The sequence below is a fragment of the Staurois parvus genome, unplaced genomic scaffold, assembly GCF_062004578.1.
Source record: "Staurois parvus isolate SC_StPar_1 unplaced genomic scaffold, SC_StPar_1.0 ptg000098l, whole genome shotgun sequence".
Taxonomy (NCBI): Eukaryota; Metazoa; Chordata; class Amphibia; order Anura; family Ranidae; genus Staurois; species Staurois parvus.
Window position 1 is genome coordinate 45,157 of NW_028317894.1, and position 27,541 is coordinate 72,697.

At 41.5% G+C, this 27,541-nt stretch overlaps 1 protein-coding gene across 2 annotated transcripts in view; it reads left to right on the forward strand.

Annotated features, from left to right (window-relative positions):
• The window catches only part of LPIN1 (lipin 1), a 104,398-nt gene that overhangs the window by 30,401 nt on the left and 46,456 nt on the right, over positions 1 to 27,541 (forward strand). For both annotated transcript variants that reach the window (XM_089671081.1, XM_089671083.1), the window contains exons 9-10: positions 6,359 to 6,452; positions 12,663 to 12,732. In XM_089671081.1, the coding sequence (XP_089527207.1) occupies positions 6,359 to 6,452; positions 12,663 to 12,732 (164 nt within the window). The remainder of the gene's footprint in view (positions 1 to 6,358; positions 6,453 to 12,662; positions 12,733 to 27,541) is intronic.

The window sequence follows — 27,541 nt, forward strand, 5'->3', positions numbered from 1 at the left end:
TTCTCTCTGTCTGCATTCTTGCAGCCATTGAGAACTACTGAGTGAGCTGTGATTGGTCACAGCTCGTCACATGGTACAAGGCTGTTGTGAATAGCCTTGTACCATGTGACCTCTGTAATCATTCACAGATTTCACACGTAGTAAGCAATGATGTCAGAAGTGACATCTTGCTTACTACTTTGCATGTGATCACGGATTTGCCAATCGGTGATCACGATAGGGATCTCGTACAGAGTTCCCGTCCGACGACCGGTATTTCACTGTGTCCGGAGGACACAGCGGGCACCGGATCGCGGTGCTGTGCGCTCCCGGGGAGTGCACACAAGCAGGGTGCGGGGAGGCCGTTTATAAACGGCCACCCGACCCTGCAGTGCCGCTGTCCGGCCGTTTATATACAACGGCCGGTTGGGAAGTGGTTAAAGGAGGATTCCTGTTAATTTGGAAGATTATTTATTATATTATTATACAGTATTTATATAGCGCCAACAGTTAGCTCAGTACTGTACATTACAATGGGAGACAATACATGTGACAGTACAATACCAATACAATGCGATACAAGAGGGGTTCGAGGGCCCTGCTCTTTCGAGCTTACAATCTAGGAGGAAGATTATTTTATAAAGAAAACATTTTTGTGGGGTTTCACGTGTTTCTATAGAGACAATGAACTACTGGACTTTATGACTTTGACTTTTGGGGGAGAAAGGATATTTCAGCATTGAGGGCATTTCACAGTATTCTTTTTGGGATAGCACTGATTTATTTATTATACATTACAGGGAGAACTCTCCCCACTGTCAGAATACATTAGCTCCATGGGGAGGGATGGAATCAACTTGCTGGTTGAAAGAAAAAAAAATCAATTTATGACCTGCTTTAGTTTTAGTAACTCTAAAAGATATTGTACAGAAATTGTACAATCAGATTGTATAGTGTATGGCCAGCTGAAGGGTGAGGAATCCATGCTACAATGTCCTCTCACTGCCAGGCAATTTCATTTGTGCATCTATTCCCCCCACCACCAGCTACCAGTAAGAAGTGACTATCTCCTGTATTAATAAAGTGACTTGGACTAGGTGTTGCACTCGGTTGGTAAGTTTACAGTATATATGGCAAGCAGTGATGCTGCTGTTGGAATATAATGGGAGACAAAACAATGCCTACCCTGTCTTGCACCCACATTAAGGTCTGCTATGCCATTTTTTTATTACCATATAGATCACCTCCATTTAGTGGCTACATTGACAGGTCGCAGGATAGTGGCTGGCGAGCAGAGCAGGATCCAGTCTTGTTTCTGCCTTTACCAAGATTTTCTGTAGAAGCGTGTTCCCATCTTGTTTTCCAGCTTGATGTTTTTCATAAATGTGTGACTAAAATATTTATAGCACATTGTTCTACAATCTTCCAGTGTACTTTGTGGATTTCATTAAAACTTCCTCAGCAGAACTAACGCCAGCCGCCTCTAGAGCTAGCGGCTTGTATGCCATCTGTTTATGTTCAGTATGTCTGTTCCAATAACGCAGGCTGCACACTGCAACACTGAGGCACTGCTATATGGGGATCTTGCTGGAGGTGACGTCTACACGAGAACCATACTATTGTGCCTGTCCAAACATATTGTCATCTATAGACATTCACAGTCATGAGGATAATGAGCTGATAGAGATATTATATATATATATATATATATATATATATATATATATATATATATAAAAATCTCTATATTTGTGTGTAGAGGCAATCCTGCACATGGAAAAATGAAAAGATACCAAGGTGCACAACAGGGGTAATATAATATATGCATCCAAGGAGAGCAACAAATGCAGGATTTGAAGAGGAGACCCAAAATTAACATTTTGAACACAGGTAGGCTGTGCCCCCCACTGAAACGCTGCATGCCTAATAAGGCTCCTTTCACATGGACCAGCCAAGGGGCAGTAAAAACAGGCGGCTTTTAACACCCCCATCCTCAATGCTCACCCACCAGCAGACTTGGAGTTGTACATTGATGCAGCCGCAATACTTTGCATCGTGATGCAGAATTTTTAACGCAACATGCAGAGTTTAACAGGTAGCATTTTCTATTAGACTTTCCCATATGAAGTGATTGGGACTGCTTTACAATTACGAGCCAAATGCTTACAATGCAGTATTGCCATTGGGCAGTAACAAACCCCCAAATATTATATACAGTTGTGTTCAAAATAATAGCAGTGTGTTGAAAAAAGTGAATAAAGCTCAAAATCCTTCAAATAGCTTTTATTTCCATACACACAAATGCATTGGGAACACTACACATTCTATTCCAAATCAAAACATGAAGAAAAATAGATCAAATTTGTGTTGTTCCTCTAAAAAAATTGAAGAAAAGTGAATATTAGACTGTTCAAAAAAATAGCAGTGTTTGTATTCTTCTTTACAAACTCAAACATTCACTATATAAACTGAAAAATGTTTGAAGATTTTGCTTTCCTTTGAATCACTTAATGAATATTTAGTTGTATAAGCACTGTTTCTGAGAACTGCTGTACATCTGTGTTGCATGGAGTCAACCAACTTCTGGCACCTGTGAACAGGTATTCCAGCCCAGGATGATTGGACTACATTCCACAGTTCTTCTCTATTTCTTGGTTTTGGCTCAGAAACTGCATTTTTGATGTCACCCCACAAGTTTTCTATTGGATTAAGATTCGGGGATTGGGCTGGCCACTCCATAACGTCAATCTTGTTGGTCTGGAACCAAGATGTTGCACGTTTACTGGTGTGTTTGGGGTCGTTGTCTTGTTGGAACACCCATTTCAAGGGCATTTCCTCTTCAGCATAAGGCAGCATGACCTCTTCAAGTATTCTGATGTATTCAAACTGATCCATGATCCCTGGTATGCGATAAATAGGTCCAACACTGTAGTATGAGAAACATCCCCATATCATGATGCTTGCGCAACCATGCTTCACTGTCTTCACAGTGTACTGTGGCTTGAATTCAGTGTTTGGGGGTCATCTGACAAACTGTCTCCGGCCACTAGACCCAAAAAGAACAATCTTACTTTCATCAGTCCACAAAATGTTGCGCCATTTCTCTTTAGGCCAGTCAATGTGCTCTTTGGCAAATTGTAACCTCTTCAGCACACGTCTTTTTTCCAACAGTGGGACTTTGCGGGGGCTTCTTGCAGATAGCTTGGCTTCACATAGGCGTCTTCTAATTGTAACAGCACTCACAGGTAACTTTACACCTTCTTTGATCTTCCTGGAGCTGATTGTTGGCTGAGTCCTTGCCATTTTGGCTATTCTTCTTTCCATTCGAAGGGTAGTTTTCCGCTTTCTTCCACGTCTTTCAGGTTTTGGTTGCCATTTTAAAGCATTTGCGATCATTTTAGCTGAGCAGCCTATCATTTTCTTCACTTCTTTATATGTTTTCCCCTCTCCAATCAACTTTTTAATCAAGGTACGCTGTTCTTCTGAACAATGTCTGGAACGACCCATTTTCCTCAGAATTTCAGAGAGAAATGCACTGTAACCAGCATGTACAACATTTGCTGCCTTCCTTCCTTAAATAAGGGCAATAATTGCCACCTTTTTTTCAAAGAATGAATGACCTCACTAATAGAACTCCACACTGCTATTATTTTGAACATGCCCCTTTCAATTAGTGATTCAATTACACAGAATCAGCAGCTTGCATGTCATGACTGTTGGGTCTGTTGGATTTCTATTACTCTACTACACCTGCTGGTAAATTATTTGCCATGTAGAAATACCATTTCTACCAAAAACAGTGATTGATCAGGTTAGTGATGTCTGACTGCTATTATTTTGAACACAACTGTGTAGATAGATATATATATATATATATATATATATATATATATATATATATATATATATATATGTATGTATTGCACAGCATAAATGAGACCATCCCATCATATTTGTCAGAAAACCTTTCCTTTCCTTTCAGAATCAACATTTCCTATATCAGAAAGTACTCCCACAAAGGCAGGCAATTGATTGTAAACAAGATTTCTTAATTTGCACACACACACACACAAACATTTTTCCTAACAAATTCATTCAAGACCGTGTTGCAAAAATGAATACACCCTAATGAAAGTTTTATGCAGGCCATACATGGGGTGAATTCCAAACTATTTTTTGTCTGAAAATCTAAAACATTGTTCGCTCGGTAATCTGATGGTGCCATCAATGATTTCAAAAATCAGCCAACCAAATCATACAGTTCACCCCATATAACAGGCGAAACTTCTGTTCCCTCCAGGTCATGGCTCATGCGCAAATTCTGTTCGGAAAAAACGATCGTACGATTTGACCATCATTGAGTCAAAATCGGTCGTTTTTCACGAATTTTCCAACATACCCGAACACCGAAAAGGAGAGGAACCACGAAAATCGGCCTGTGCCATTGACCCACTAACAGAGCGAAAAACAGCCGATTATTCTTAGGTCCTATTTTCAGACTAAAAATCGGTCGAATTTCGACCGATGTATGGCCGGCCTTGGGAGCAAAGCTAAATTTCGGACAACCTAATCCTAATTAACAAGAATTCAACTACAGGTGAGTCTAATTATTGATTAAACAGATGTCCAGCAGACAGTTGATTATAAAAGGTTATTTCTACTCCTCACCTTTACGACGCCATACAGTTTTGAAGCCATCAGTTCCAAAAACATTTATCTTGATCTCATCACTCCAGAGTACAGAGTCCCAATAGTCCTCTTTTTCAGCAAGGACCCTGGCAAATTCTAGGTGGGCTTTTTGTGCATGGGCTTTAGGAGAGGCTTCCTTTGTGGATGTCACCCATTCATGCCATTCCTCTGCAGTGTACGCAGTATTGTGTCACGGGAAGCAATCACCCCAGTTTGGCTTTCTACTTCTTTAGCTAACTGCAGTGAACTTGTATGGTGATTTTCTTCAACGCTTATCAGAAGATGCTCCTATATAAGTGTTAACTTCCGTGGACGGCCTGGACGTCTCTATGAGATGGTTGCAGTTCCATTTTTGTTACATTTTTGTATCACATTTGCTACGGTATTCTGACTGATATGTAAAGCTTTTCTGATCTTATTGTAGCCTTCACCTTTCTTTTGTAAAGAAATGTATTTTTTTAATCCGGGCTTGTGACATTTCTCTTCCATGTAGTACCATTGCAGATAGCATGAAATGGGAAGGGGTTTTCTATGTTAAGTAAAGCCCTTTCATAATCGACTGTCTGCTGGACACCTGTATAATGACTAATTAGATTCGCCAGTAGTTGAATTTTTGTTAATTAGCAATTTGTTGTCTAAAATTTAGCTTGGCTCCTAAGACTTTGATTGGGGTGTATTCATTTTTGCAACATGGTCTTGAATGAATTTGTTAGGAAACATACTTTTTTGTGTGTCCAAATAACAAATCTTGTTTGCAGTCAATGGCCTGCATTTGTGGGAGTATTTTGTAGTATAGTGTCCCATAGAAAATGTTTATTCTGAAAGGAAAGTAAAGGTTTTCTGGCAAATCTGCTGGGGTGTACTCATTTATGCTAAGCACTGTATATATAGACCTCAGGAGGTGGCAATATCACCTCCTAAAAGTCTGCAAACCTCCATTGATTATCCTCTGGAAAGCATTCCACTACAGATTAGGGAGCGCATTTTGTGGCTACTCCTTAAGTCCTATGTGTGCCATATACACTATATTGCCAAATGTATTGGTTGGCCTGCCTTTTAGATGCACATGAACTTTAATGGATCGTAAGTCTTAGTCCGTAGGGTTCAATATTGAGTTGGTCCACCCTTTGCAGCTATAACAGCTTCAACTCTTCTGGGAAGGCCGTCCACAAGGTTTAGGAGTGTGTCTATGGGTATGTTTGACCATTCTTCCAGAAGCACATTTGTGAGGTCAGGCACAAATATCGGACAAGAAGGCCTGGCTCGCAGTCTCTGCTCTTATTCATCCCAAAAGTGTTCTATCGGATTGAGGTCAGGACTCTGGGAAGGCCAGTCAAGTTCCTCCACCATTCATTTTTTCTTTCCCAATACATAGCTGATTTTTTCATATTTGCAAAAATTGTATGTTATCTTTACATAAAATGACCCGTAACTGTAAGTTACATCTCTAATACACTTTCAGCTCTGTCTGTGGGCATTGTGTGTACACCATTCACAGGATAATTGAAGTCAGGCTGCAGAATGTAAAATGACAGTCAGTTCCGAGGCAATCTTTCAAGGCCAGAGAAGATATTGCTGTATAGAATGGGCACTTTTCAGATCACCCTTTTTCTCACCTCATTTCCTTGTGTGACATGGAGGAATGTATGTTCCATTTATCTTACAGATATTTTATCTTTCTTTTCTACAGAGCAGTTCTTGGAGCAAGTGGTAACATACCAGCAATTTGTGGACAATCCTTCCATCATTGATGATCCCAACCTTGTTGTTAAAATCGGAAACAAGTATGTGGCAGTTCAGTCCAACTGTTTTTCTGTTGTCGTGCTTTTATCTACTATAGTGTTCTGTCATTAAATTGTTTGGCTGTATTTACAGTATTTATTGAATGAATAGAGCATGGAAAGATTCATCACTCATTTACAGAACACGATGAGCTCAAAAATCATAGCTGTCCCTTCAGAACCTTGTCTGTCAGCCACATACCACTCACACACACATTAAGGTCTCTTTCACAAAAGCAGTGAAGTTTACTATCCCTTAGAAAAGCAATCTGTGGTTGATCGCTTTTCAGAGGTGGTTTGCAGGGGTTCAGAAGGCGATACTACTGCCTCCTGAAAGCCTGTTTTTTTTTCTTTTTTCTTTTTTTTTCTTTTTTTTGTTCCGAGCCCAGGGGGAATTTTGCATTGCAATGGTTGGCATACAGTTACAGTGTGTTCCCATTGATTTCATTGGGCACATTTGGCAAGTGCCAATATTTCAGTGTGTCACAGATTCTAGGAAGCATTGGGAGAGCCTCTAGATCCACTATAGGTTGCAGTCAGTAAACCTGACATTTCCCTGACATTTGTGTTTATTTAGGCAAGGACATTGTTCACTGTGGGGCAGCACAGCACTTCTGCCTAGCAGCACTAGGGTTGTTAGTTTGAATCCCAACCACAGCACTACCTGCCTGGAGTGTGCATGTTCTCCCTGTGTCCCCTGTTGGTTTCCTCCGGGTACTCCAGTTTCCTCCAAAGACATGCTGGTAGGTTGATTGGCTCCTGTCTAAATTGGCCCTGGTATATGTATGTATGAATTTGAGTTAGAGACCTTCGATTTGTAAGCTTCTTGAGGGCAGGAACTGATGAATATGGTGAATGTATAATATATACAGCGGGTAAAATAAGTATTGAACACTTCGCCAATTTTCCCATGAAATATATTTCTAAAGTTGCTATTGAAATAAAATTTTCACATGTCGGTAACAACCCATCTAATCCATACAAAGAAACTGAAACAATTAAGTTCAGAAATTAAGTTATTTGTAATAAAATGGAATGACATGGGGGGGGGGGGGGAGAAGTATTGAACACGCTAACTGAAATGTATTTAATACTTCGTACAAAATCCTTTGTTGGTAATGACAGCTTCAAGGTGCCTCTTGTATGGAGAAACTAGTCCCATGCATTGCTCAGGTGTTATTTTGGCCCATTCTTCCACACAAACGGTCTTCAAATCTTGAAGATTCCGTGGGCCTCTTCTATGAACTTTGATCTTTAGTTCTTTCCATAGATTGGATTCAAGTCAGGCAATTGGCTGGGCCATTCTAGCAGCTTTATTTTCTTTCTTTGAAACCTATTGAGAGTTTCCTTGGCTTTGTGTTTGGGATCATGGTCTTGCTGAAATGTCCACCCTCGTTTCATCTTCATCATCCTGGCAAATGGCAGCAGATGTTTATCAAGAATGTCTTGGTACATTTTTCCATTAATCCCTTTTCGATTGATATGAACTTTGTCAGTACCGTATGCTGAAAAACAGCTCCACACCATGACGTTCCCACCTTCAAACTTCACTGTTGGTATGGTGTTTTTGGGGTGATGTGCAGTGCCATTTGACCTCCAAACATGATGTGTATTATGGCATCCAAAGAGTTCAATTTTGGTCTCATCTCAACAGACTATATTCTCCTAGTATTACACAGGCTTGTTTAAATGTTCTGCAGCAAACTTTAAATGAGCTTTTAACATGCTTTTTTTTCCGCAATAGTTTGGTGTGGTGATTGTGCATACAAGCCATGGCAGTTGAGTGCATTACTTATTGTTTTCTTTGAAACAATTGTACCTGCTAATTCCAGGTCCTTCTGAAGCTCTCCACAAGTGGTCCTTGGCTCTCGGACAACCCCTATGATAATTCTTTTCACTTCTCTTTCCGAAATCTTGCAAGGAGCACCTGGTTGTGGCCAGTTTATGGTGAAATGATGTTCTTTCCACTTCCGGATTATGGCCCCAACAGTGCTCACTGGAACATTCAGAAGTTTAAAAATCCTTGTGTAACCAATGCCATCAATGTTGTGCAACAATAAGGTTGCAAATGTCTTTAGAGAGCTCTTTGCTTTTACCCATCATGAGAGGTTTATTGTGTGAGACCTTGTGTAATGAGACACCTTTTTATAGGCCATCATATGAGACTGAACTAGCTGATTTTAATTTGCACTGACAAAAGGGCTGATGTCTTGGCTTTCCATGCCTTTTTGCACCTCCCTTACTTCCTGTGATCAATACTTCCCAGTGTCATTTCATTTTATTACACAAAACTTAATTTCTGAACTTATTTGTTTCAGTTTTTTTTTATGCATGGGTTAACGACATGATGAAAATTTTACGTCAATAGCACCTTTAGAAATCTATTTATTGAGAAAAATGGTGACATGTTCAATACTTATTTTACCCATTGTATGTAAAGTGCTGCATTAATTGTCTGTGTTATATAAGTATCTGTAATACATAAATAAGATGTAGCTATGTTATTTTTAATCATCCAATCATGTGCTTGTAAAAATACTGTTTTTGTAATTTCCCTTGCACATGATTGGATGTTTCAAAACGATCACAGGTCCACCACACTTACTATCATTCAATTTATAGAGTGGACATTTTGCCAAGTGAATGGCCCCCTGATTCTTTAGTAAACCAACCCCATTGTGTTCTTGGACTGTGAAAGCATGGAAGAATATCAAGACTTAGAGGGAGCATGCTGAAGGCAGGGCGCTCCTTATGAATGGTTTATGTACTCTGCAAAGCTTTGTGGAATTAGCTGCACTATATGAATAATTGAAACCAATAAATAAAAAATTGTACAAAGTAACTAAGAACCAGATGTATTATTCATTTTACATTACACATTTTTATACTGCTGACAAATTCCACAGAGCTTCATATTGTACATTTGTACCATTTCACATCAATCCAACTCCATACAAGTGTAGAATGCAGTGCCTCTGCCTACTTCATATACACACGTGCATTGACTGTTTTGGATGGTAACTGATTTGTATAAATGCATGTATTCAGAAAGTGTCTCGGCTGGGACCTGCACCCACAAACCCAGTGCTGCAAGATCACAATGTTTACCACTAGACCACTGTGCTGCTATTGGGCCCATTTACACTTGTGCTTTGTAGCAACGTTTGTGTTTTACTGCGCATTACTGCAATATACAGTCAGGTCCATAAATATTGGGAAATCGACACAATTCTAAAATTTTTGGCTCTTTACACCACCACAATGGATTTGAAATGAAACGAACAAGATGTGCTTTAACTGCAGACTGTCAGCTTTAATTTGAGGGTATTTCCATCCAAATCAGGTGAACGGTGTAGGAATTACAACAGTTTGCATATGTGCCTCCCACTTGTTAAGGGACCAAAAGTAATGGGACAGAATACGAAATCATAAATCAAACTTGCACTTTTTAATACTTGGTTGCAAATCCTTTGCTGTCAATTACAGCCTGAAGTCTGGAACGCATAGACATCACCAGACGCTGGGTTTCATCCCTGGTGGTGCTCTGCCAGGCCTCTACTGCAACTGTCTTCAGTTCCTGCTTGTTCTTGGGGCATTTTCCCTTCAGTTTTGTCTTCAGCAAGTGAAATGCATGCTCAATCGGATTCAGGTCAGGTGATTGACTTGGCCATTGCATAACATTCCACTTCTTTCCCTTAAAAAACTCTTTGGTTGCTTTTGCAGTATGCTTTGGGTCATTGTCCATCTGCACTGTGAAGCGGCGTCCAATGAGTTGTGAAGCATTTGGCTGAATATGAGCAGATAATATTGCCCGAAACACTTCAGAATTCATCCTGCTGCTTTTGTCAGCAGTCACATCATCAATAAATACAAGAGAACCAGTTCCATTGGCAGCCATACATGCCCACGCCATGACACTACCACCACCATGCTTCACTGATGAGGTGGTATGCTTAGGATCATGAGCAGTTCCTTTCCTTCTCCATACTCTTCTCTTCCCATCACTCTGGTACAAGTTGATCTTGGTCTCATCTGTCCATAGGATGTTGTTCCAGAACTGTGAAGGCTTTTTTAGATGTCATTTGGCAAACTCTGACCTTCCTGTTTTTGAGGCTCACCGATGGTTTACATCTTGTGGTGAACCCTCTGTATTCACTCTGGTGAAGTCTTCTCTTGATTGTTGACTTTGACACACATACACCTACCTCCTGGAGAGTGTTCTTGATCTGGCCAACTGTTGTGAAGGGTGTTTTCTTCACCAGGGAAAGAATTCTTTGGTCATCCACCACAGTTGTTTTCCGTGGTCTTCCGGGTCTTTTGGTGTTGCTGAGCTCACCGGTGCGTTCCTTCTTTTTAAGAATGTTCCAAACAGTTGTTTTGGCCACGCCTAATGTTTTTGCTATCTCTCTGATGGGTTTGTTTTGTTTTTCAGCCTAATGATGGCTTGCTTCACTGATAATGACAGCTCTTTGGATCTCATCTTGAGAGTTGATAGCAACAGATTCCAAATGCAAATAGCACACCTGAAATGAACTCTGGACCTTTTATCTGCTCATTGTAATTGGGGTAATGAGGGAATAACACACACCTGGCCATGGAACAGCTGAGAAGCCAATTGTCCCATTACTTTTGGTCCCTTAACAAGTGGGAGGCACATATGCAAACTGTTGTAATTCCAACACCGTTCACCTGATGCGGATGTAAATACCCTTTAAATTAAAGCTGACAGTCTGCAGTTAAAGCACATCTTGTTCGTTTCATTTCAAATCCATTGTGGTGGTGTATAGAGCCAAAAAAGTTAGAATTGTCGATTTCCCAATATTAATGGACCTGACTGTATGTACAGCAGTATGTTACGTTGTGGTGCCAGTCATTTTAAGGGGCTCTAATGCAGTAGCAGGCAATGCACCAGCGCTGCAGCACAGAACAACGCACATGCTGTGCATGGTGCTGAAAAAATGGGTTATGTCCTTTTTTCATTGCATTGTGCATTTGCAGCCCATCCTAAATGAATCATTAATGCAATGCAACACAAGGTTGCAAATGAGCCCTAAGGCCATAAGCCACAGATGATACAATTTTCTTTCCTCCCACCAAGTCCGTGTCAATGGGGGGGGAATCTCTCCAACTGAGCTATTGTATTCTGCTCATGAGGAGCCTTTCCTGCCTGCAGAACACAATGATCCATCTATGGCTGGCTGTAGTCTCAGCCTGTCATTGCACGTTATGTATTTGTCTTGGCACTATACAAAATTCCCTACTTGTTTTCAAGTCACTGATTTGATTTTATTCACTTCCATGGTAACAGCATAAAGTGCTGGCTTGAGACAGTGGTGCTGCAAACTCCTAGTTGACTTTTCACACCTGTGTCCCGTCTCATTTACATATATGCAAATACAGCTGTACTATGCCCTGTGAATAATTCATGAAGCATATCATTATTATTGTCATTTACTCCTGAGGAGTGTAGTGCTCAACATGCTAACATCACCTGTGCAACAATTTCACAGCACTAAGCGGTATTAAACCCAAAACCAAACATGCAATACATTGTGGCTTATAAGTCCATAGATGTGGTGGCTGCATTAGTTTTTTTTTAATCTTTTTTTCCCCTCTGTTTTCACCTGGTGATCCAGCCAGTAACACACCTCCTGTATTAGAGCAACAGAGACAATCTGCAGCACCTTCGGCAATCTAGATGGGGGGGGGGGGGGGGGATTGTTACATGCGGTAGCAAATTTAGATATATTAATACACTGAAGCTGAACTCCAGCAAATGCTTTATAAGCAGCTATAGCAAACAGGTTTTTTTTTTTCTTCTGAGACTGGGGTTTTACATAAATAAAAGAATAAAAGCCCCCCCCGCCAGTTGTAAAAGGGTTGTCTTATCCTTCTAACTGTTACATCTGCAGGGCAGCTTGTTCTGTTGAAAAACAACAGACTTGCTGGCGGGATCACCAAGTGAAAAAAAAAGAAACAAAGCCTAAAAAGAAAACGAATGCAGCTATCACATCTATGAATTGGTAAGCTGCAATATAATGTTTACTTTCAGGTTTAATACTGCTGCAATTCCTTGTAAAACTGAATGTGAATATTTTGTTTAATAATCACACTCCGTTACATAACAAGCTCTTATTTAATGTTACTTGTTGTATTTTGTCTTCATGATATGAAGTGTGATGGATGTTTTTTTTTTTTTTTTGTCCTCATTAGATACTACAATTGGCCTACAGCCGCCCCTCTGCTCCTGGCCATGCAGGCTTTCCAGAAACCATTACCTAAGGTACTAAAGCAAGGTTATGAGTACAGACAAGTAAACTTGTCACCAAAGAAATACCAAGGCTACTTTTGCTTGTCTTTATTTCTGGTAGGGCTAGTGATCCGGCTGACCCTCTTGCTTCACTACTTTGTCTCGCTGACCTGGAACAATTATGGCGATAAGGACTTCTGACTTTTTCTTGACTTTTCTCATCTACATTCTAGTTTTGAGTCAGCGATTTAGGAGGTAGTCAAGTCAAGGGGTCGCCGTGTTAGTAAAGCTGTAATATCTTCAGAAAGGAACAAGCAGTGATAGCCCCTGTGTTCCTTTCATGACAGTTTACTCAATCAATGCACAAGCCATTCTCAATCCATGAAACCTCCCTTTGTTATTATTGTGTCTTCACAAGCCACATGCAGTTTTGGTAATTGTTTATTTTGAGAACCAATATGTAGGAATTTTGGGGAAATATACTGATCATTAAATAAAGTCCTTCAATATGGTAGTAATTCATTATAAAATGGCAAAGTGCAGTGCTCCTCAAAAAAACATCACACTAACCATAGCAAACTAACTCAAGTGTATGCAAATTAATATGTGCTAATATGTATTCAAATTATATAAAGGACTTTCAAAAGTACTGAGTGCAAAGAGATGTATATACCCATTCATACATAAGTTGGTTGGGTATTGTTTATCTCAAGCCTATTTGGGGGAGTGGGGCACTTGGAATCGGGAAACAAAGGCATGGTGTCTGTTCCCGCACGGACAACTACCTGCAGCCAAAGCTCTGTTGTTTAAAAATATGCCTGCCTATCATTCATTCTTAACCACTTCCAGTCCGGATACTTTTACCCCCTTCCTGTCCAGAACAATTTTCAGCTTTCAGTGCTATCACACTTTGAATGACAATTGGGCAGTCATGCAACACTGTACCCATATGAATTTTTTAGCATTTTTTTGAGACCGATATTTATTCACAACTGGGATTTTTATTTTTTTGCTATGTTAATGAAAAAGTCCAAAAATTTTGAAAAAAAGTGTTTTTCTTATACAATTTTGCAAATAGTATTTCATCATAAATCTTGGCCAAAATGTATTCCGTTATCTTTTTCGTAAAAAAAAAAATAACCCAAATTAGTTTATAACCAAAATTATAATTTTTAAACCTTTTTTTTTTTTTAATATATTATTTGTTTTTTGTTTTTTTTTTTACATACTGTCACCCTAGCAGTACAGTGTCACCATGGTGACACTACTACTTGTGGGGGGTGATAAAGATTTTTTTTTTTTTTTTTACACTGATTCCTTTACACGCATAAAGGCTGTAAAAGCAATCATTCATCCTTCACTCTAGCTGCATTCTTGCAGCCATTGAGAACTACTGAGTGAGCTGTGATTGGTCACAGCTTGTCATATGGTACAAGGCTGTTGTGAATAGCCTTGTACCATGTGACCTCTGTGATCATTCACAGATTTCACACGTAGTAAGCAATGATGTCAGAAGTGCAGGGGCGGACTGACCATTTGGAAACTCGGGCATTGCCCGGGGTCAGTAGGGGGCCCCATGAGATGCCCCTGGTACCTTTTTCGTAGGCTTTTTTGAGTTTGGGCAAGGGCACAGGGGCCCAATGATCCCCTATTGCCTGGGGGGTCCCATGGGTTGTCAGTGCACCCCTGCAGAAGTGACAGCTTGCTTACAACTCTGCATGTGATCACTGATTGGGACCTCGCACAGAGGTCCCGTCCGACGATTGGTGTTCCACTGTGTCCGGAGGACACAGCGGGCACCGGATCGCGGTGCTGCACGCTCCCAGGGAGCGCGCACAAGCAGGGTGCGGGGAGGCCGTTTATAAATGGCCACCCGACCCTGCACTGCCACCGTCCGGTCATTTATATACAATGGCCGGATGGGAGGTGGTTAATGGCGCCCCCAAGCATCCAAATGCAGTGCATTTGTGGGAACCACAGGGAAATCGCATGGTGCAAAAGCATCATGTGATTTTTCAGCCCCTGCGTTTTCAAAATGCTGCAGGAACCTTTTTCCTGCTTGAAACACAGGCACAGCAGCCCATTCAATTTAATGGGCTGCTGTGGCCGCTCAAGCATGGCCTGCAGACCTGCGATGGTGTGAACCTAGCCTTAGTATGAGTAGAGTTTCTGCCTCCAGAGAGGGTTTTTCAGCTGACCAATGAGATTGTTATTTGTATTAATATTATACAGGTTTTATATAACGCCAACATTTTGTGCAGTGCTTCACGATATACCAACTGACAGTACAGTTACATTGCAATTCAATACAACAGGGTTAGGAGGGCCCTGCTCATGAGGGCTTACATATAACTATGTCAATAGACAGCAGCTTACACCAATCTGTAGTCACTTGTGTTGTCTCTTCAGGAAATGCTGGAAAGTGCACTTATAACACTGTCATAAAATGAAGTATTTTTGTCCATAACATTTCAGTGATGTATGATGATGTGGTTGTGTTGCTTCACTGATTTTGTGTTAGTGTCTCGGTTTGTGTAGCATAACCCATTTTTGTCTTTTCCAGCATTCCCAGATTTAGACATTAGAAGATCATAAAAATGAAAAAAAAATTAGAACTTTGGCCTTCACCCATTAAAAAAATATATGTGCTGCAGCATAATTATAAGGGCATCATTACTTTGTCTTCTCTTAGACTGGCCATACATTATACAATTTTTTCTTTTGGATTTTCCAAAACCATATAATATGAGGTCAAATTTAAACACTGATTGTATGCAGTCAGGCAAGCCTTTGCACTACATAGTTGAAAGTAAATCTTAAGGAAATTGAGTAAGAAAGTTGTATAATGTATGGCCAGCTTAAAGTGTTACTAAACCCAGGACCCTGCATTCACTATATCTGGTCTCCCACAGTACACACAACATGGAAGTGCAATTATTTTAGTAAATATAAACCACTAAATACCTTTCCTCATCAGCAGTTAGAGCAGTCTTGTGACTTCTATCAGTGTTCAGACAAGCACTAGCTAAAGCTTGTAGGAGGAGTTTTCTTTCTGCTCTAGGAGGATGCAAATCCCCTGACCTCTGTCTGGACAGTGCTGATTGGCCCTGTGCTGATCACATGCACTCTCCCAAGAAAAAAAAAACCCTCTAGCAATATACACCAAACTGAGCATGTGCATGCCTACAGTTTAGTCAGTAGATAAGAGGTGGTTGCTTGGAAAAGGGGAGGAACAGAGAAGAAAGGATCAAACAGCCTTTTTACACAATGCATAGGATTAACCCCTTAGGTTCCACAGTGAGTAGAATAAGCATGCTTTACTGCATGTACAGACTGATTTTACTGTTGTGGGTTTAGTAACACTTTAAGTCCTCCTGCAGAGTCCCACAAATACCTGTTGATCCTGCCAGTGAGTTCCGTCTAATGCAGCTTGATGTGATGGTGTGGCAATGATGCTGCACTGCTCCTGAATTCAGAGTGCAGTTGTCACTCTTGTGTAGGCTGTACCTTCTTACACTACAGTGGGATGATAAGAAGCTGCAGAGAGTGTAGCTAATGGCATAGTCAGATTGTAAGCTCGTCGATCAGCATCCGACTACACCTAGTCCTGCCCACTGTGAGCTGCAGTGTCTGGGATGGGATTTTTTTAAATTTTATTTTATAAGGCTTGTGTATCATAGTAGCTGGGTTTGGTCCTTGTTTAGACTGTCATCTGGGAGACTTTAGTTGTACTATTAATTAGATTAGTCTAGTTTTTTTCAGAAGCATTAACTCTTTTGTTCCCAAAACTGGGGCCAATCCTTAAAAATCTGGGGCTGTTGGCAAATATCCATTTTGATATCGTATTAGTCAAGAGAAGCACTGACTGGCAGCTTGAGCAGTTGATAACAGAGTTTCAGTGGATGGCAAGCAAAGTGTTTATAGCGACAGATCCCAAGTGCAATGGGCACATACCAGCCCTGTACTTGGACACTGGCAGCTCACAAGCTGTTAAAGTGACAACACATGATAACCATCATGCACTGCTTAATGGCCCTGTAATCTGTTTTTCATTCATCTCTTTTCTTACTGTGGTTTTCTGCATCCTTGTAACATCCTCCATGAGCTCCTGAACCTCTCACTTTTCCTCTCACTTCTGTTTGCTGAAAATAAGCAGTGCACATTAGTTGCAGTCATGTACATTGCTCTATACGTTATACTCCAATACGGTGGCTATGCTCCTACTTACAGTGGGACCATGGAGAACAAATGTAGCTCCCCTCTAATAGGAGGTTGGATCACCGCAGAAAGAAAAAAAATGTGGAGGAGGTTGAGAGCAATAGTAGTTAAGTGGTTGTAAAGGCTCAAAGTTTTCTTTCCTTTATGCATTGTGTGTTTGAAGGTAAAGAACCTTTTGTGTTCAGCAGCCCCCCCAGCCCCCTCTCACACTTACCTGAGTCCCATCGTCGTGATCCAGCAATGCTCACAATACCCTCAGCTTTCTGGGGACTGTTCCTCCTCATTGGCTGAAACAGCAGCGGATGTCAATCACAGCCAGTGAGTCAATGAACAGAGAGGAGAAGGGCTGAGCCACGGCTCTGTGAATGGACACACAGCGTAGCGGAACTGGAGCGAGCCTGCTCTGGTGCCCCCATTGCAAGCTGCTTGCTGTGGGGGCACTTAGCAGGAGGGAGGGACCAGGAGCGCTGGTGGAGGACCTGAGAAGAGGAGCATCAGGGTTGCTTTGTGCAAAACCACTGCACAGAGCAGGTAAGTATGACATGTTTGTTATTTAAAAAAAATAAATAATTGACTTCTATAATCACTTCAAAGTGGAGCTCCAGTCTCCTATGTTAAAATGAATAGTGATCTGCTACCAAAACTGTAGCAGCTGACTTTTAATAAACAGCCACTCACCTGTCCTGTGTTCCAGCACTGTGCTTGGCCCAGCAGTTTTCAACCTCTGTGTCTCTCTTCCTGGCACCGGCATTTTTACTATAAGCACCTTGCTGACAGCTGGCTGTCCACTGTGCATGCGCAAGCGGCGCTGCGAATTGTGAACGATCCTACAGTCTACTGGGACCTGTCACATGTCCCAGAAGCCTGGGGGGAGAGCTTCTGCTTCTGATCAACTAGGTGGTCGAAGCGGAAGTGGGAGCGGGTACCTGTTAAAAATGGTCAAAATCTCTTTTTCACCAACAGGAGCTGGGGAGGAGGCCTTAAAGCGGAACTTCCCCTTTTGGGTGCAGCTCCGCTTTAAGAATACATACATGAATTGAATATATTCTTCTTTTTTTTTTAAACCAGAGTTTATTGTCATTATAAGACCGCTTTGACATTTTGAGCTTTAATACTGAACATGCCTGTTTTATTATTTGTGTGCAAAGCTTTTTAAATACTAAAAAAAAAAAACAATCTTGTGTGACCAGGTTTGAGGGTGGTGTTTTGCAATACTGGCAGGTTGGAATTTTTTGGCTGGTATCTTCCATTTTGCTTGAGGTGATTGTAGCCGTATTAGTGCATTTGCGGCAGAAACAATTGAGTACTGACGTGATACTTTTTTTTATTTGCACTAACAAACAATTTTGAGGACAAGCTTTTGGGGAGTGTCCCCTTCTTCAAGGTCCAAGGAGTACTGATCACAAAGGTATAGCAGAATGTTAGAAAAAAAAAAAAAGAGAACAGAGATAAAACACAGCAAAAGCAAAGTTGGGGGGAGGAGACAACACTCACAGAGGCAGTCATGCTTGAGGTGATAAAACTGAGGTGATAAACCCCCCCCGCCCCCCAAAAAAAAAAAAAAATTGCTTTTGCTGCTTGGACCTGAAGAAGGGGACACTCCACGAAAGCTTGTACTGACGTGATACTTTTTTTTATTTGCACTAACAAACAATTTTGAGGACAAGCTTTTGGGGAGTGTCCCCTTCTTCAAGGTCCAAGGAGTACTGATCACAAAGGTATAGCAGAATGTTAGAAAAAAAAAAAAAAGAGAACAGAGATAAAACACAGCAAAAGCAAAGTTGGGGGGAGGAGACAACACTCACAGAGGCAGTCATGCTTGAGGTGATAAAACTGAGGTGATAAACCCCCCCCGCCCCCCAAAAAAAAAAAAAAAAAATTGCTTTTGCTGCTTGGACCTGAAGAAGGGGACACTCCACGAAAGCTTGTCCTCAAAATTGTTTGTTAGTGCAAATAAAAAAAGTATCACGGACAGTACTCAATTGTTTTTGGCTGGTATCAAAATTTCCATTCTGATAATTCCCAGAGTGGCCTACAGGTGGCACCCCTTCCATAGCCTTCAGGACATAATCTGCACTTGCTGTAAATGTCACGATTAGGAAAATGTGATGCAGTTTTTGGAAGTACAGTCTTATTACGGGATAATAAAACAAGAGTGAACATCAGTTATTTCCTTCACCGATTTTCTTTCCTTTCTCTTTTCAAAAACTAATTGTAACATCATTAAAATACTTTTTATTTAGATTTTAACAGGTTTAAACTTCATTCAGTCTCTTGGTAGAGAAAGGTAGGTCAGTACTGTCAGTAGGAAGTAAACTGACTACGTCAAAGATCCCGCAATTAATAATAAAACTTAACACGAGCCAGTTCAGGGCACGGTGTGTGTCTACCAGGTGCATTGTGGGTGTTTTATGTAAGCAAAGACTGCATAGGGTCTGATGTTTTTCATTAGGTGGATGCAGAAGGAAGTAAAGTCTGTTATGTAATAAGAAAAATTGTCAGCTCCTATTTTCATATCTGATTGAAAACTGTGCATAAGAGCAAGACTTTAAAATGTTAACACACATACTTAATTTACTTATCGTAAATGATCTTATGGACCATTATTGTATAATTTTAAAAAACAAAAACCTTTTAAATGAGGGTTTTGGCTTTACACTGATATTGAGCCTATTCTGTGCCTTCACATCCCAAACACGTTGTGCGTTTTATAAAGTTTTTAAACATTCATATTTGTTACAAAGTATTGCGTTAAGTAGGCACACCCTCAGTAACCTAAAATGGAAAATTGACATAATGGTTATTTGTCAGGCAAAATAATAGAGCTATTCAGCTGGTGCCTCTAGTGAGCAAAACAAATAATTTGGGGAAAATGTAATAATCCTGCAGTGTGAATGTGAGTTTATGCCCCCCTGCGGTACTGTAAATGAGGAACTCGGCTCCCCAGTTGTGATTCTAATTACAGCCAGCAGAGTGCAGAAGAGGCAGCTATAAAACATGGCGCAGCTAAACAAGACATGGCGTGTCTATCTGTGCACCGTGATATTAGATCTGTTCCTCAAAAGCGGATAATTCTATGTCTGCTGGGTGCCAGGAGTAAAAACCACCTTGGGGTGGCCATAGATGGCCAGATGTCATCCTGTAATGACAATAGGGAAAATCTGCTGGTCATGAGCAACATGACCTGCCAAAAATGATTTCAGTACTGTGACAGTAGCATGTGTGATATTTTCCTCCTTCCTTCTACATACAGTGATTGATCGAATCGCTTGCAGGAAAATTCTCCAGTAAAGCCAAAGGTTTAATGCAGGAGTAGGCAACCCTGGAAAGGTGGAGATCTACCGGAACAACATGGAAGAGATGAAAGATCACCAGGGTGCAGCAAAGCCAATGAAAAAGTAAGGAAGGTTTGAAGAGTACAGGGGTCAGGCATAAATAAAGCTGAGTCCAGGGATCAGTGGCAACACAGAGTCCAGGGATCAGTAGTATGTAACAGAGTTATTATTATTTTTATTATACAGGATTTATATAGTGCCAACAGTTTGCTCAGCGCTTTACAATATAAAGGTAGACATTAAAGCAACAATACAGTTCAATACAAGAGGGAAAGGAGGGCCTTGCTCCTTGGAGCTTACAATCTAAAAGGGAGGGGCTGGTGGTACAAAAGGTAATAACTGTGGGGGATGGACTGGTAGGAGGAATAGAAGATTCTGTTATTAGCTGAAGACAGGATAGGCTTCCCTGAAGAGAGAGGTTTTCAGAGATCGCCTAAAAGTGGGCAGAGTAGTCGATAGTCTGATAGATTGGGGTAGAGAGTTCCAGAGGATGGGGGAGGCTCTGGAGAAGTCCTGGAGACGAGCATGGGAGGAGGAGATGAGGGAGCCAGAGAACAGGAGGTTGTGGGAGGAGTAGAGAGGACGGTTTGGGTGATTTTTGGAGACAAGATTGGTGATGTAATTTGGGGCAGAGTTCTAAATGGCTTTATATGTTGTTGTTAATGTTTTGAGTTCAGGGATCAGTGGTACGTAACAGAGTTCAGGGATCAGTGGTACGTAACAGAGTTCAGGGATCAGTGGTACGTAACAGAGTTCAGGGATCAGTGGTACGTAACAGAGTTCAGGGATCAGTGGTACGTAACAGAGTTCAGGGATCAGTGGTACGTAACAGAGTTCAGGGATCAGTGGTACGTAACAGAGTTCAGGGATCAGTGGTACGTAACAGAGTTCAGGGATCAGTGGTACGTAACAGAGTTCAGGGATCAGTGGTACGTAACAGAGTTCAGGGATCAGTGGTAACTAGCAGAGTTCAGGGGTCAGCGGTACGTAGCAGAGTTGAGGGGTCAGCGGTATGTAGCAGAGTTGAGGGGTCAGCGGTACGTAGCAGAGTTCAGGGATCAGTGGTACGTAACAGAGTTCAGGGATCAGTGGTACGTAACAGAGTTCAGGGATCAGTGGTAACTAGCAGAGTTCAGGGATCAGCGGTACGTAGCAGAGTTGAGGGGTCAGCGGTACGTAGCAGAGTTGAGGGGTCAGCGGTACGTAGCAGAGTTGAGGGATCAGCGGTACGTAACAGAGTTCAGGGATCAGTGGTACGTAACAGAGTTCAGGGATCAGTGGTACGTAACAGAGTTCAGGGATCAGTGGTACGTAACAGAGTTCAGGGATCAGTGGTAACTAGCAGAGTTCAGGGATCAGTGGTAACTAGCAGAGTTCAGGGATCAGCGGTACGTAGCAGAGTTGAGGGGTCAGCGGTACGTAGCAGAGTTGAGGGGTCAGCGGTACGTAGCAGAGTTGAGGGGTCAGCGGTACGTAGCAGAGTTGAGGGGTCAGCGGTACGTAGCAGAGTTGAGGGGTCAGCGGTACGTAGCAGAGTTGAGGGGTCAGCGGTACGTAGCAGAGTTGAGGGGTCAGTAGTAAACATCGCAAAGTATAGGGGTCAGTAGAGCGCAATTCAGAGGTTAAAGTGATTGTTTAAAAAAAAATATGGGTTTACAAACGTCATACTTGCCTTTAATGGTTTTGCACAGAGTATCCTTGATACTCCTCCTCTTCTCAGGTCCCCGCCCGGGTCTCCTGGCTCCACCCCCTGTTATTAAAATTCAGGTGTGTTGTAGAAAGGCTGTAAACCGGCGGCTTAGCTGCCATTTTTTACTGCACCCTGGCTGCCTGTGAGAAAGAGCCCTATGGATCAGTATGCTGCAATATAATACTTTTTTTCTTCTTCCATTTAGATATGCTTTAAGTATACAAGCTTTATGCATAAATGACAAATGAATATTCAGTATACTATATAAAGATAGTTCCTTAACATATGGCACACAGAGCCATTTAATTGAACATTTCTTGCAATTGTAATACGTCTGACTTCCATCTGTCTTCCAACATTAAAAGTTTTATGGGGGGGGGGAGAATTAATCCCCTCTTATATAATTCAGCAGTGTGCCAGAGCTTTACCACTCTGGGCAAAGGATATTCATTTACGAGGTTAAGAACAAACGATTGTTGGCAGAAAGAGAAAAGCTTTCTCCTGTAAGATGGAGTTGGTTGCTATGGGAAACTCATTATTCATATATAAACATAATTGAGCCGTCCTATTGTCAGATGCTTTTTCATAAGGACAGATTGGTCGCACAGCAATATTTTCCATTAGAACTTGCTTTGTTTATCCCGAGAATAATAAGACATGAATCATGTAATTACCCATTATAGCTGTGCGCCATTCTCTCTCCCTGGATAGGAACAGAATTATTTGTTTGAGAATGTTTTTTTTCCCCCCTGCACAATGGCTGATTATCTAATCTGGAAGCTAGGACTATTCAAACAAGCTTAGTATTTATACAGAGCTGTTTACTGTAGCTAGATATAGTCCATGGCGCCATATCTCTCTCTTCCAGATATTGACAATGCAGTTATATAATACATGTGGGCACATCCGTATGTAGAGCTGTATTTGACAAATAAATAGGAAAACATAAGATTATTATACAGTAGATGTTAAAGCTGAACTCCGGGGAAAAGTAAAAATCCTCCCTTGCAGTGGGGCTGTGTCTGCGTAGTAAGGGTTAATTGCTCGTTTACGTCTAGTGGGGTGAGAATAGTAGTTTTAATTACTTGATCCTGTACTACTAGACCATCCCTCGCAGCCTCTTCTTCTCTTTCCGCTTTGGTGGTTGGTTGCCTCTGACATAATCAGGACACATGCAGGGACCATAGCCTTGCATTGGACGTAACAACACCAGGGGACAGTCCCCTACTGGAGTACGGCTTGTCGGGGAGGATCAGGTAAGTAAAAGTGCTTTTCCCATCCCCCAGCCATAAACAGACGGGTAACCTCTGTGGAGTTTTTTATCCCAGAGTTAGGTTTTGAAGTGGTAGTAAACTTTGTTGAAATTTTTTTTTTTTTTTGTAATCATACCCCTGCAGGTTAATATGATGCATGCACTGCATACTAGTACAATATGACATATTTACCTGTCATAATGTGCCCTCCAGCGCTGCAGTGTTACTGATCATGTGGGTCCCTAGTGCTGCCATGTTTGCCTGGTTTTCCTTCCAGGTTCCATCTCTTTGGCCGCTTGAATGGCAGGGTTGCAATGACAACTCTCCTATGCACATGGGAGTCGCATCATCGCGGCACAGATCAGGCGCCATTAATGCACGTGAGCTGCACATGCACAGCTTAGTGTACATTATAGTTGACAGACAGGGGAAGCATTTATGACAGAAGGGACCAATAGGGTCTCTTCTGTCATGAATGCCCTACCTGAAGTCAATTTTCAAAAAAGTGGATTGTTTCCCACTTTACGTTCTCTATAAAAAAAAACTGTTAGTTGCAAATGTCTGATCCAAGCATCCTTTGTCAGTGGGATGATGTTGGTGATTGACTGTTTCCTAATACGGTACAAATGGTCATTTTTCACTTTTGGCAAATGTCTTTAGGATTGTGCTTTTTGCCTTGTAGAAATGAAAATGATTCAAACCACAACTTAAAGCTGAATTTTGGGTAGTAATCTTCCCATGTGGTGGGAATGCCCCCCCCCCCCCACACTGCAAGGATAAAATGCTTGTTTAGGCCTAGGGAGCAGAAAAACCGTTTTAATTACCCATTCCCCTGCTCATGCAGGTTTCCTCTGAACCTCTAAACTGGTCTCTGCGGCTTCTTCTTTCCAATGTCCCAGTGGTCGCAGAACCTCTGACATCAACTACAACACAGAGCCTATAGCCTTGCAGTGAACACGAGGATGTCAAGGAGCAGTCCACTGGAGCGTAGGGAAGTAGACGAGCACTAGTTGCCACAAGGTGGAGGATCGGGCAATTAAACTGCTTTCCCATTCCCCTAGACATAAAGGAGCATTTAAAGCATTTGTTACTCCAACATTTCATGCTCCTGATATGTGTTCCATGTACTTGTGTTAAAAAGTATCTTGTTCTCTTTGCATTGCTCCCTTTGTGGTCCTGCCAGTCCCCCTGCTTTCCTATTGCAAACTGACCATGCTAGATGTGGGACCACATCCCTCCAAGTGTAGTTTGTTTTCTGGCTGTACAGGGAGCACAGCCTGCTTGTCCTCCAGTGGCCAAGATCTGTTCTGAACCCCCCCCCCCCCAGCTCTTCACTGGAAAGATCAGCGTACTGCTGTGTCTCTGCCTCTTGCTCTCGCACCCCTCTGCAGTCTCCACCCTAACCTCTCTAAAACCCTTATCAAGCTGAAAACAAAGGCAGGAACAAATTAGGTGGGAAGCCTCACTTTTGTCAATCACTGCATGTGCTGTTAGTGATACGGAGTCATGTCAGAGCTTACTGAGCAGCAAGAGGGCAAATTGCTGGTGCCTGCTTAGCTGGTGCCTCTATGATGGAAGTTGCCAATTTATTTGCCAAGTCATGGGGTACGGTATCAAAGGTTATGATGGCATATACAGTTTCTAGATAAACTTAGTCTGATTAGCTTAAGCACGGTCGACATGATCAACTAACCAAAAGAGACAAAAGGACATTGTGCAGGATTGTGACCTGGAATAAGAAAACTGCTGCATAAGTGACTGCAGAGCTCAATCTCAGTCCCTTGAAGACTGACTCCTGTGAAGGCTCAGTCTTACAGTTGGTTTTCTTTAGAAAGCTGACACAGTCTGAGTAGAAAAGCCTATCCCCTGCCAGCATGCTGCAATGAAAAACTCTTGCTCTTTGTGTGGAATCCGTAGTCTCTCTGCAGAGGTCCAACACGCTCCCCACTCAGTCAGAGCTGGAGCTTACCAATCACCAGAGGGCATGAGCTTTGCTGATTTGCAAAGCTATAGGAATTCTGGGCTTATAAATGAAGTACATGTGAATAGTTTCCAGTGGACAATACAATGGACCCTACACATTTATTATCCTGAAACAGTTCATGATTTCAGCTCATGGTTCCAGTGTATCTTTCACAATTTGGAGTCAGACATTTTTTCATCACACACTGGAAGGGGTCTTCTTGTGAGTTATACCAGTAAATGCTGCATCCATTTAGTTGTGACAACCCTGGAACAGAATCATCTGGTGTTATCTTGTGTATTTGTTCTAGTCGCAGGCAGTGCCAGAGCTGTAACAAGGAAAATACACATGCTTTGCCTAATCTACTACAATTTTTATTTTTATCCAGTTTTCTTCCTGCTGCAATCCTAGTGCACACAATATTGTTTTTACAATGCTTTGTCTTCTGCTTTCCATGGGCTGTAACCTGAATCGCCGCCATCTTTGGTGTAAATAATAAGCAAACTGTAGTTTATCTAGAACAGATGTCTAAAAAAACAAAAGATTCAGTAGGGTCCCTCCCCAAGGGGGCCAAAAAAAAAGAAGCTGTATCAACATTCTACGAGATCTTTGCTGTGCGTCCACTGAGAGCCACAAAGCCTCTTCCAAAAAAATCTCCTGGCCAGGACCTACATCTGCCAGTCATGGACATCAGAATGTCCAATCAGTCCTTCAGAAAAAGCTTTTACAGAGCATGGCCAGAAGACATTCTGAAGAGAGGCAGTGCAGGTTCTAGAGGCCACGCAGCAAAGATCAACCTAGAAAACATCACCCAAAACATTCAGTACGTTTCAGTTTTGTATGGGCGCTAGGAAATAGTTACTTGCTGGAATCTTTTATCTTCTGAAGATTCCACTGGTGAGATTTACATGTAGGAGTTTGCATCCTCCATCCATGTGGACTTATTAAAAAGCATCTCCTGCACATGGCCTCCCGAATAATTTAACTATTGTACATTAAGAAGAAGCTAATGAGGGAGCAGGACACCAGCTTTGGGCTTTTTATTATCCTTAACACTTTTTAAAACTGTAAATTGTGGTAGACCTAGCTCTCCCCACTGAAGTCCCCAGAAGAGCAGGTGATTCGGCTTGCCAACAAATGCCCAAAACTGAAAATTGTGCTAGACCTAGCTGTCCACACTGAAGTCCCCAGAAAAGCAGGTGATTCAACTTGTCAACAAACACCCAAAACTGAAAATTGTAGTAGACCTAGCTCTCCCCACTGAAGTCCCCAGAAAAGCAGGTGATTCGGCTTCCCAACAAACACCCAAAACTGAAAATTGTAGTAGACCTAGCTCTCCCCACTGAAGTCCCCAGAACAGCAGGTGATTCAACTTGCCAACAAACACCCAAAACTGAAAATTGTGGTAGACCTAGCTCTCCCCACTGAAGTCCCCAGAACAGCAGGTGATTCGACTTGCTAACAAACATGCTAAACTGAAACGTCAATTTTTGTGCAGAGTTCTCCAACAAATTGGTGGATGGTAACAATGGAAATACACAGTCAATATTTTTATTTCCTAACAAAATCCTTTGATGGAGTCTTTTTTGCAGTTTTGACCCTTTCTGTCTTATTTTGTAGTTTTTCCTTTCTGTATTCTTGCCTCTTGCCAACATTCCTCTATGGTAAAAAAAGATGTACACAAATTTCCAATTGGCCAAATCTTCATCTAGAGATGCAGCCAAAATACATTTGTTCCCAATCAAACCCATTTCCTGGGGGGCACCACCTCACCCTGAAAATCTATGAGGCGTCTGAGGACTGTTGGCAAGTGTACTTTCCTAATTACACGTTTAGCAATGCGTTTCCTCTTTAACAAAATGCATTTAAAAGGACTGGTGAATCCAAAGTACAGTTTACTTTTATTGATCTGTATGTGAACATTTTAAAAGCTTATCAGATTAGATCTGATATCTGAGATAGATCTATAGTCCCGGAGGGATTCATTTTGCAGTTCCCACCAGCCTTCCCATGTCAGCTAATCAGCTAAGTGGGCTCTTGTCCCCCACTTACATCTAATGTAGTAGGTACACTAGTCATAGCATGTATGTAGAGGGTCTTGGCCTAAAACCTTTACATGCATGTCATATATGATATATTCTATGATATGATAAGAAAATTGTATTTTGGGTTTACTAGTCCTGAGGACAACTCCACACAGATTAATTGTCATCTACATATATTCTTGCAGAGAATCCTGCAATTGGTTGTGTTAGTCACCTTCCTGTGATTCTTTGTTGGAATATGTATAGGAACAAGTTTCAACTAAGCAGCATGGCTTTGCAGTAGGAAATCTGTGCAACAAAGAGATTAAGACCTCTCTCCGTTCTAGACCTTTAAAGCA